This window comes from Tachysurus fulvidraco, chromosome 3 (genome assembly GCF_022655615.1).
Source record: "Tachysurus fulvidraco isolate hzauxx_2018 chromosome 3, HZAU_PFXX_2.0, whole genome shotgun sequence".
In the NCBI taxonomy this organism is placed as follows: domain Eukaryota; kingdom Metazoa; phylum Chordata; class Actinopteri; order Siluriformes; family Bagridae; genus Tachysurus; species Tachysurus fulvidraco.
In genome coordinates, this window is record NC_062520.1 from 15665654 (window position 1) to 15677185 (window position 11532).

General features: G+C 35.5%; 1 protein-coding gene across 2 annotated transcripts in view; it reads left to right on the top strand.

Moving 5' to 3' along the window:
• Positions 1–11210, top strand: part of thrap3a (thyroid hormone receptor associated protein 3a) — an 18072-nt gene extending 6862 nt beyond the window's left edge. The window contains exons 2-11 of one of the 2 annotated variants that reach the window (XM_027148975.2): positions 131–286; positions 2596–3495; positions 3820–4515; positions 5637–5791; positions 6287–6398; positions 6581–6665; positions 7462–7643; positions 7891–8056; positions 8843–8989; positions 10199–11210. In XM_027148975.2, coding sequence (XP_027004776.2) covers positions 159–286; positions 2596–3495; positions 3820–4515; positions 5637–5791; positions 6287–6398; positions 6581–6665; positions 7462–7643; positions 7891–8056; positions 8843–8989; positions 10199–10411 — 2784 coding nt within the window. In that variant the 5' untranslated portion in view covers positions 131–158 and the 3' untranslated portion in view covers positions 10412–11210. Of the gene's footprint in view, positions 1–130; positions 287–1571; positions 1722–2595; positions 3496–3819; positions 4516–5636; positions 5792–6286; positions 6399–6580; positions 6666–7461; positions 7644–7890; positions 8057–8842; positions 8990–10198 lie in introns of those variants that run through there. The other variant, XM_047810802.1, reaches the window with a different exon arrangement.
• Positions 11211–11532: the final 322 nt, after the last annotated feature.

An 11532-nucleotide genomic window follows, 5' to 3' on the forward strand; every position in this document is an offset into this window, starting at 1 on the left:
ATTTTATAGAAGTATCCTAATGCTTTAGTATCATGGCTATCATCTCATTATTTAATCAAAATAACTTTAACTTTAACTCAGTATCAGTATGTGGTTTTCAGTGACTGGTTTCTGCTCTATTCTGTAACAGGAACCTGTAAGCAAGCTCTCCATCAGTGATGTCTAAGACACCTAGATCTTCATCCAGAACTCACTCAAGATCAGCTTCCAGGTCGAGATCACGTTCTGACTCCCGCTCCAGGTCTCGAAGCAGCTCACAGTCTCGGTCGAGGAAGCACCGCTATGGGTAACTTCCTGCTCATAAACATACCAACAGGCTTGTTCTTAGAGATTGTGGATCTTATAAATTGTTGTGCAACAATGCCCATGCAGATGGTCCTTAATTTTGGGTTTAAAGTGAGCAAATGAAAGAGGTATTACAGAGCTATGTGGTAGCCTAGTGGTTCAGGTGTTTTACTACCAATCAGAAGGCTGTGAGTGTGAATCCCAGGTCCAACAAGGTGCCACTGTTGGGCCCAGGAGTAAGGCACTTAGCCATCCAGTGCTCATTTCTATAAAATGAGGTTTAAATGTAAGTTGCACTGAATAAGGGTGTCTGCCAAATACTGTAAACTTATAGTATCAGGTTTGTTTTTCAAGCCACAGTTTTAATGCTGTGAAGCCGAGCTATTTACATTAAACAAATGAATGGATTTATCCATCTTGTTTCCATGTTAAAGTAACAATTGAATTGCTCTAGGTATTTATTTATGGAAGTGATATCTATGGTGCAGTGCATTATAAAGCATAAGATTTAATAAAGCCAAACTGAAAGTCTTCATTGCTTTCTAGTCTTGTAGAACCTGTAGTAAAAGAATAATCATCTTCTCGTTTCTAAATAGTTGTAATATGATATGATGAAAACATTTAAAACCCCCTCAAGATCTCAGTACCTTAGAAAGCAGTCCATAAATGTTTAGAATTTGTAATGGATGTTTTGAAGAACACAGAAAATGAAGGTAATATGATGTGCAATGGGTCTCCAATGATGTATTCCATAGAAAAAATTAAATCATGTTAGAGAAAAGCTATGTCTTAGTCAAATTTAGGTTAAAGTTTCAGTTTAGTCAGCAAAACAAAATTATTAAATTTTTAAGAATTGTGGGTTGATACTATGAATATATCTGTTGTGTCTCTTTCAAAATGCAAGCATGGTGCTGGTGCAAATCTTTTGCAGATTTGTGTGTTGTGTTGTTCCATTTGTTAAAAAATATCCATTTTAAAACTGAAGGATGCAGAGCAAATACTTTATGCTTTTATTTAAAATGTACTTTTGTTAGATATAATTACTGAATTACTGAATTACCGATATAGTAAAGCCAAAATTAAAAATCTTTCATTTCCTTAAAAAGCTCTAGAGTCTGAAATGCCCTAAGCTTCAGTATGTAGGAACATGAACTAAGGAGTGAATCAAATTAACATTTCTTTTTAAATATAAAAAGGACTTATATTTATGTCCTTGGCTGTATTTTCTGGTTAAGAGTAGTGTGGCGTAACCGGCAGTCAAAAAACCTCCTCCTGCTTGGCAGTATAAGAGTGGAAATCTTTCCCAGATGAGCCATGTGACTGACTCTTTCCATACACTCTCAGCACTAGAGATGCAGATCCTCTCTCACTCTCAATAAGAGTACAGTGTTGCTCTGAGTATATTTTCTCTTTATTCCAATGAGAAAGCTCACTGGGTGAGTACATTTGTGCATTAAAATGATTAACCAGACTAATTACAGGCAGTTTAATCAGCTTAACCTGAAGCTAAAGAATGGTTATTTTGTTGTGTATACATACAGTACTCTGCATCGGCTTAAAAAGCTAAATTATTTTTTAATAAATTAGATGTGAGATCAAATTAATTTAATTTCTTTGTTTTTCAAAATCAGTTGTGAACATTAGATAAGTGGCAAATAAATCACATGGAGACATGGATATTCAGATTCAGACATTTTGAGGGAAAATAAAGATCTGAGTGTATGGAAGCAAAAAAAACCCCACAACTTCTTTAAACATTTTGCGTTGTGTGTTTGTTTTACTTAATGTTCAGATTTTACCAGTGCTGATGGAAAAGAAAAGGATGATGAATATAATCAATCTTTCCAGCTTTTTGAAATAATTATAATACATTAAGCATATACTCTATGCAAATAAGTTATTGGTTAAATGTTATTGTTTAGGAGATTTCTGAGTGTACCTTTGTTGTTACCTAATTTACCTAATGCTGTTTTGTAGCTGTTTATCATGAATAAATGAGTGTGTGAGTGGAAATACAGTGATAGAAAAGGTGATCAGGGTTTGCCTTTGGGGTTATGTACAGTAGTACTCTAGGGCCATCTTGTGAACAAAAACTTCTCTGCAGCTACAACTATATACTCAAATTATATACTGCTTAACTTAATTCATGTAAATACATTCTGTTTCTATTTACAATTTCTATACTTTAATTGTTCTCTGAGTGAATCTGTTCTGTCTTGAAATATTAATAATCATGCACATTTTTTATATAATCTATATATTCAGTATATACTATATACCCAGTCACGCTTTCTTCATGTTATCTTCAAGCTCTAGATCTCGCTCTCGGTCCAGATCCCATTCTCCATTCCATAACCGGGGACGGAAACATCCACGGGAATATCAAAACCATCGGGAGTTCAGAGGTTACCACAGAGGCTTCAGGAGGCCTTATTACTTTCGGGGCAGAGGACGAGGCTTCTTCCGTGGGCGCTTTCAGCGTGGTGGGGGTGGATACAATAACTATAGACCCAACAACTGGCAAAACTATAACCAGTATCCACAGCACAAGCAACAGAAACAGCAGCAGAAGCAGCAGCAGGGGCTGCAGCAGCAACAGCAAAAGCAGTATGCTAACAGCCCCAAGAGGGGGCGCTCTCACACCCCCAAGAAACGTTCAAGCAGCCCAGGGTCCCTAAATCATTCACACCGCTCTGACAGATCTTCATCACATCATTCACACCACTCCTCTTCCTCCAGCTCATCCCGACAGATAAGTGCTTCTGCTAAGCAGAATTCTAAGGGTGAAATAGAGATTCTGTCTGCGCCCAAGGAAACACAGAAAACTGGAGGAGGAGTTGCTGCTGATGCTACACTGTCAGTGCAAGATGGGCACCAACTGAAGCAAGCTGGAATTTCAAGCGGAGAGAAAACCACTAAAACATGGCTGTTTCCAATAAATCATGACGGCAGCCTAAAGACGGCCAGTCCACATATTCACTCTACTATCAGTGCTGTCCAGGATGATCCAGTCACTAGTGAATCAGATCCTGTGCCTGGAAATTTGGGAGCAACTGGCAATGGTGTCACCAGCAGCCAGACTGTTTCTTCTACTCCATCTAACAGTAACCCTCAAAAGAAAAATCCCACAGCAGTTTTCTCAGACTTTGGGCTTTTTTTAAATGCTGACCAGGAAGAGGATACGGTTGCCATCTCTATAGCCTTTAAAAAGTAAGCTAGTTACTATATTTACAAATAATTGTATTTTATTTTACTTGTACTTGTAAGTTAGGTGGATTGATTCCAATGGTTAATCATTGTATACAATAGTTATAATTATGATGCTACAGTATTATGGTATTTATTTTACAACAGTATGGCCTCAAATGTGACAAGTTTGATGTATTAATTAGCCATAAGTATTTTATACAGTACATATAACAAATATATCATTCCTGTTGACTTCCTTTCTGGAGTCCTTTAATGGATTTTTTTTGTTTAGTTACTGTAAAAAGGCAAATTTAACTGCCAAAGTCTCTTTCTTTTGCTTCTCAGATTCTTAGAGGAGCAGAGGAATAAAAAGCTGGCTGATAAAAGTATAGAGACTGTGGAAGACAATGGAAATGCATTTCCTGAAAATAGGAATAGCAAATGTGAAGACACTTCTGGTCCAAGACTGTCCAGGTCTGCAGAACAAAATATCAAAAAGGAGACTGAGAAGTACAAATACATAGACAATTTCAAAGGGAACACATCATCCAAGAGTTTCAGGCCAGCAATCCTCTCTGAAGATGGGGATGAGGAAGAGTTTGAGGACACTGAACCCCATTTAAAGATAAGGGTTATGGAGAATGAAGTTCCTAACTACAAAGATGCAATGTCAGCTCGTGAACTGTTTGAGGAACATTTCAGGAGGTTGGACAACAGGGCATGTGATGATGAGCTTGAGGCCTTTCTAATAAACCGAGAGAAGGAGAGGGCTGCAAGCATTCTATCTGCTCTGTCTAAGAGGGAGAAGTTTGCACGTAAGTTTGAAGACCTTTCCCCTGATAGACCCTCAAAGGTGAAACGAAAGGACAAAATGACTTCAAGTCCTTCTTCCATGTACAAAGCTCTTTCACGGAGCAGCTCTGAGACCCAAGAACAAGAAATGTTCATGAATTTGGGTGAGGAATCCTCCCCCAGGGCTTCTGGGAAAAGAGAAAGAGAGTTTAGTCTGAGGATGGATTCCCTTAGTGAAGATCTGGCAAGGTAAATAACCCTTTATTTTACTAGTACTTTTGCATGTGATGCATGGTACAGCATCGCCAATAAATTAAGCACGATCAGATACCCCACTGTTATTTTTATTACTAAATCAGCCATGACTTTTGCACCTTTATCACCAAACAGTGATATTTAGATGCAATTTGAATCAGTGAAGACCAGTGATAGAAAACACAAATGTCATAGAATTGTCCTGATTAATGTATCTGGCTAGAATCGCTGCAGTAACCTTTAATAATATAACTACTGTGTTTTTTTTCTTTTCCCGAATGTCTGTTTTTGTCCATATTTGCAAGGTGTTTTCACAAATTTATAATGGAATGCAATGAAATAGTTATTAATTAATTAATGAAATTTTTACCTTATGTAGTTTTAAAAATCTGTGTTTTTCACTGTTTATATAAACCACAATTTTATAAGACTACATATAATTAAAGTATACTTTTAACAATAAATAAAGACCTTAAAACTTTCACATTAATATTTCTAACTTTTACAAAACTGACCCTGACAAGACTGAACCAATATGTCCATAAAACCCTGATCAAAATGATAAATTATGAAATAATAAATACATTATGAATAAATAAGCACATAATGTAGACTGAAACACAATACCAGTATTAATGTATTAATGAACCCCTAACTAACTATAATGCAGGGGGAATTTTAAAGAATAGACACAGTATGAACAGATATAGACAATATCAATAGACAAGACAAACATGATATGTAATAGTTTTTGCTCACTCTGAAAACATTTTGCAGAACAGAGAAGACTTGTGTGAATACTCAAATACCAAAGAAACCTAAATGTCTGTACAGAAAGCATTTTTCTGTTGACAGAAATGACAGCTCGTCATTCAAAATGTTTTCACATTTTCTTTCATCATGATGAGACGCTGCAGTGTGTTCCAATACTTAAATATTTTTCCAAAAACCCAATGCACAACAATGATCTTCTGGATAAAATAAATGGTGAAATTCTGCTGTCACATTTGGTTTGTACAGCATGTTTAGTCTTACAGCACATGTTGCTTTTGTTTATTTGCTTTTTGTACATTATGCATTTTTACTTAATAATTGTTTGTTATTATGTCTTGCAGATCATCTGTTTTGTCTGTTAATGATTGGAAGAATACGATGGATCTTGTGCATTGCAATAAAAAGGGCCTCCAGCACCATTGGTGCAATAATTTATGCAGGAGCCCTAAAGAGCTGTTTGCACAGCATGTCATTTCAATTGTCCATTATGTCACAGGTGATTAAAATCTATGATAGAACAAACACCGGTTATGATGTCAGATTTTATATTTAACAATATGTTGTTTTATATGTGGTTCAACAGATAAATAAGAACTCTTCTTAACTCTTGATGTTGATGAGTGGTGCAAAAAGATTTTCAGCAAACTATGAATTATTTGAACTGTTTAGACTATACTCATCCCCATATCCACAGCCAAATACCATTTATTTAAAGTTCAGTGGTATTCAAACAGATCTGAATGAATAGTTTAATAAAAATATGCAGATTATAGAGGAATCTATGGCAGTCAGTGGCCACTGGGATACTTTTACTGTGACTTAACATATCACCTCATGTCAAAACTCATAAGGAATCATCTGTATTGTGGTATGATTTTAATGAAATATCAATTATTATGTGTTTTAGTTGTGTTTGGGTTCATATTTATTTTATCAAACTTAAATTATTAATTGATTATTATCAGTTACCAAATATATCTCTCTCCCATAGCACAACATTTTTCTTCTTCTGGAATGACTCTTAGCGATCGGTTTACCATGTACCAAAGACTAGCAGCCGAGAAAGAAATTATGAAGCCAAGAAAGAGTCCAGAGATACATAGGTACTGAAAATCTTATTTCCCTTGGTTATCATTTTGACTTTGATTAATCAGATTTTCGAATATTGAGAAATTACAGTAGCCTAATCTGTAGGAGCTCAGATGTTTCTAAAACAATCACTTTATATATAAAAAACTTGAAAAAAATGAAACAATAAATACTTCTTTCTCCAACTTTTCTTCAGGAGAATCGATGTTTCTCCCAGTGCTTTTATGAGGCATTCATTCCTGCATGATGAGTTGAAAGGCTCCGGGGATAGCAGCACCAAGGTGACAGAAAATTTTGAAATATGCCATATTTTGGAAAAGAATGCTGCAAAAATGAGCCAGCCAGAGCATCTTTAGCACCCCCTCTCTCTTTAATCCCCTCCTTTTCTCTTGCAAGAGAGACAAAAGCTCACTGCTAAATGAAAATGAGATGGGCATTGAAAATGAGCACATTCAGTTTATTGTGTTGTAAATTTCCCCACAACAATTGATGGTTATGCTTTACTGTGGGTACAAGCCTTCCTAAGGCAAGTGAGTCAAGAAATGAGCAGTCATAAATGGAAGTGACCGGTTACACCCATGGCAAAGCCATTCAAGGAACTCAAATCAAACATCATAGTAAGTATTCTTATTTAAAGCCTGAACAGAGCAAAACAAGCCAAAAAACCCTCAAATACTTTCATCTCCAGTGAAAGTATTGTGATGTGGTAATTTGAACTTTCTCACTCCGCCAGTGCTTGTTCTCTATAATTTTTCAAAACTGTTTAAGCTGTGGAAGGACTCCTGAATTGAAGATGAAGCCTTTAAGGTCCCGAAGTCTTTAGTTTTTTTTTTTTTTGAAGCTTTAGAAGTATTTTTACCCTAAAGAAGAATGCAGGTTCTCTGTTAAAGCAAAGAGGTTGCAAGTGTACTGCTAACTTCAATCAAAAGAATATTCACTTCATTACAATCATTTGCATGATTATCAGTTGTGGAATCTTGTCTCTTGATCTCTTCCCAAATAGCTTTACAGACTGCCACTAGAATACACCACTAATCTTTAGTCTGGCCACAACGTCTTTTTGTCTCCTTAACACAGGCTGAAGTGAAACAATTTAAAGGAGATACAATGGATCTTCTGATGAATGTTGAGCAGCGCAAAAAATATCTAAGCAGAGAGACAACTGAGAAACAAGAAGTGCGAGGGGAATTAGGGAATTCTCCTGAATCAAGCATGGAAAAGACAACTGAGAAATTATTCAAACACCACAAAAAATCTAAGTAAGTTCTTTAGACTATGTATGCACAGTATGCATGTATGCATATGAAAGACACTGAGGAATATTTCCCCTGCATGATCATTAATAATACTGGATTACTAGATAATTAAAATTTTAGCCATTTGATTACACTAATTAACATTATTAACTCTTCCCTATAAAGAAAAATGCTTTTTTATTTCTTCTACTTTTTCTTTTTTCCACTTGTTCTTTTTGCTTTAAACAAATTCTCTTATTTTATCTAACAGAAAAAGCAAGAAAAAACGGGAACGTTCTCATTCCTCCTCCTCCTCCTCCTCCTCCTCTTCCTTTGTTCATGAAGAGGAGACAGAATCTACAGAGAAAAGCTCAGCCCAGCTGCAGGTCAGAGAATGTGTTGGATCAGCAGAGACAAGACAAACACACAGAGGATTTGTAAGTCATTACAAATGTTACAGATTTCTACAGTGTAATGTATTTAGATATTTGGTGACCTAAGTTAGTTACATAAATGCACATATAACATATGTGGACACCTGACTATCAAACCCATATGCACTTCTTGAACTTTCCAGATTCAGCACTGTTATAACAGCAACTTTTTCTGTTATAATAACCTTCACTGTTGTAGTAAGGCTTTCCACTAATTTTTGGAGACCCACATATGGATGTGATGACCAGGTGTCTTTTGGCCATATAATGTTTATATGCTTTTCTGTGTGAGTAGGTGTTTTAAATGACCTCTTCACACCTTCAGGGTTAACAAAATGTTCTTGAGCACAAAGCACCATAAACACACCTCAAACTATCTACATCCATTTTAGCAAGAACATTTTTTGTCAAAAAGCATGCAATAGCCAAAAAGCATTAAAAACTGATGTCATTACAGTAGTTGCATATAACATGAATTAATGTAGCACATATTTTCTTTAGTTTCATAGTTTTTTTTATTGTAATTTATTGATTTTCATTTGGTTGATAGAATTTTTTTTAGAATAATTACAAAAATTATAGCAATGATATCTAATCATTGTTATAATAATATAGTTATTGTATTACAAACAGAATGCACAGTGTTTGTGTAGAATAGGCCACATATTATAGAAAGCTATAAATAACATTTTTTTTACAAATTAAAAGTTTAGAGGCAAACTTTATGTGCATAACAACAGCTCACTATGGACACCTTTGTACATATTGACACTTCTGTGTATTTTGCAGCAGTTCCAAATAAGAGGTAGGGGTTGGAACAGAGTTAATTGCCTTGGAAATGATAGCAAGTGCACAAACAATGCTCATGTGCCAGGCCATTCTAGTAACATGGATTGGGATTCAGACCAAAAAGCCACAAGCAAGAAATACTACCTGGTATGTTATGATCTTTTCAGTAACTTCAGTGAAACACTTTTTTTTCCGGGAACCTGAATCCTCCAGGGACCTTCTCTGCAGGATCCTCACTTGCTATGGGGGTTAAGCAAGTTATAGAAGCCAAAAAATATACATTTATTTTAAAATAATATATTTTTCATTTTCATTAGAACTGTCTAAATCAAAACAGTATAATTGCATTTAACAAATTAATATCCTGTAAAGTGGAGGGGTATCTTTTTTAAGAAAAGCTCTGAGTGACACAAATTTAACAAATTCAAAAGCTTAGCCCAATATGTGGACTATCAAATATATCAACCTTAATTACTATTAATATGAGTGTTGGTGTAATGAGTCTGTCTGTGTTTTCCTTGTTTCTGTCTGCTGTCATTCCCTGCTGTTAATTGTTGTCCCCGCCCATTTATTTGTTACCATGGACACTAATTGTACTCAATCTTTCCTCCAGGTGTGTTGTCTTTGTCTCTGATTGTCTCTGCTTTGTCATTGGTTCCTGTCACCTATATATTCTCTGTTTGTCCACTTCCCTGGTGCTAGTGGTTTCAATGTTCCTGTTTCCTGTCAGCTCTGTGTTCGGTCTTGTTTTGCCTGCCTGTTTGTGTACCTGTTTTTTTTGGTCATTAAGTTTCTTTACTGCATTTGGATCCTCATTCGCCTTTGCCTCACCGTGACGGAAACAAGGAAAACACAGACAGACTCATTAATCATTGCTAACTAATAATATTACTATTACTTAGCCAGTGAAACACTATTGAAAACATTGTTCTGACTGTAACCATATTAGTGTAATGGACCCATTGGGTTTAAAAGACTAACTTTACATTATCAATTCCAAAGACAAAATATTGTTTTTAGACAAAACCAAATTAATTATTCTCCGTACAAACATCTGTACAATATACTCCCCATCATATACAGAAACTTTTCATGTTCAAGTTATTATACTGTAAGTACATAGATCATGCCAGGAGAATTTTTTTTTTCACATTTAATTACTATGATGTTATATTCCATAATCCATCTGCACTTTTAGAACATATTCTATGTCTTCAATTACTATTTTTAATTACAAGGTCTTTTGTCTTAGTGTTCAGTTTTTTTTTTATAGTATTTCATAATTTCTACAATTAAATGCAATGTAGTTACAGCCTATACTGAGCTTAATAAATGTTTGTACTTTATACTCTGTAGCCAGGTGAAAAGTATGTTGAAGGTGAGAGGAAATGGTTGGATACCCAAGGGCGTGACCAGTCTGCCATTCCTCGTGCCAAAGGTCGTTTCATCCTACGGAGGCCCACCATTTCTATCACCACTAACAACTCTAACTGGAGCCATGACAAGTTCAAGGCCAGTGATGATGGTGAACCAGGCAAAAGGGACCACAAAGAGCAGAACAACGCATGAGTCATTGCCTAGGCAGCAGGAGCTAGTGAAGATTAACTGGCAGCTTTTTACTGGTGGATGAGACCAGGGAACTGAATCCTCATACACCAATGTTAGCAGTTGCACTTATAAGCAGGGATGGGATGCTCTAGAACGTACACGTTTACTTCACAGAGCATTATAAGCCCAGCTATTTCTGTTTCTAGGGATATTCCTAACCCATTTTGTAAAAACATTTAAGCACTTTTTATGGATTTTTGTGCACCCATGATTGTTGAATTTTATCTTATCCTATATGCAATAATGTAACAATGATTTTTAAAGCAGTGTATGATACAATAGGTGCCTTCAGACATGGATATGCTGATGATCAGACCTGAACATAATTTGCTTAAATGTGGCTTAAAATTATTGTTCATATACAGTAAGCTCTCAGTGGACTTCTCATATACCTTTTATCATATATTGGATATTTTTAATTCGACTTAGGTCTGTTCTGACCTCCTATCATGAACTCCTGTCAGCTCTAACATAGATTCATGTGAATCTACTGTAGCAGTAAACAAAATTATGCAAATCAGCACTGTTTGTCAAGTATAATTATGATTTCATTTCATTTTCTTTTGCATGTGTTGAATATTTTTCATGAGACTAATTTTTTTTTCTAAAGATTTTCTCGCCATGTTGACCATGTCTCCTTCTCCTTGTATGTCTGTAGTGCTGTGTATTTATAGATGATTGATTTCTCAGCGGTTAGGTAATTATTCATGCAATAAATTCACTTTCATGGAATTAAAGGACAAAGCTTTGAGAAGAAAAAGTATTTCTTTTACATTTTCAGTCACACCATGGGACCCACCTACTACAGATACAAGCTTATATTTTAACTGGCATTGTACAATACTGATCTGTGATTTCTACTATAGACTTTTACCCAGCCAACAGCTACAATTATTTTCTTCCATGTACCTTTCAGGACATGCCAGTGACTCAGTGATGATTCAAAAGCCAATTTTAGTAATACTTCTTAAATGTTGTCATACCTAAAATAGATATAAAGCTTGAAGAAAAAAAAAGTTCAGAAAATAAAAATGGCTTGAATATTGATAGGCAATGCAAAGTAGGCCTGGCAATTTGGGGCA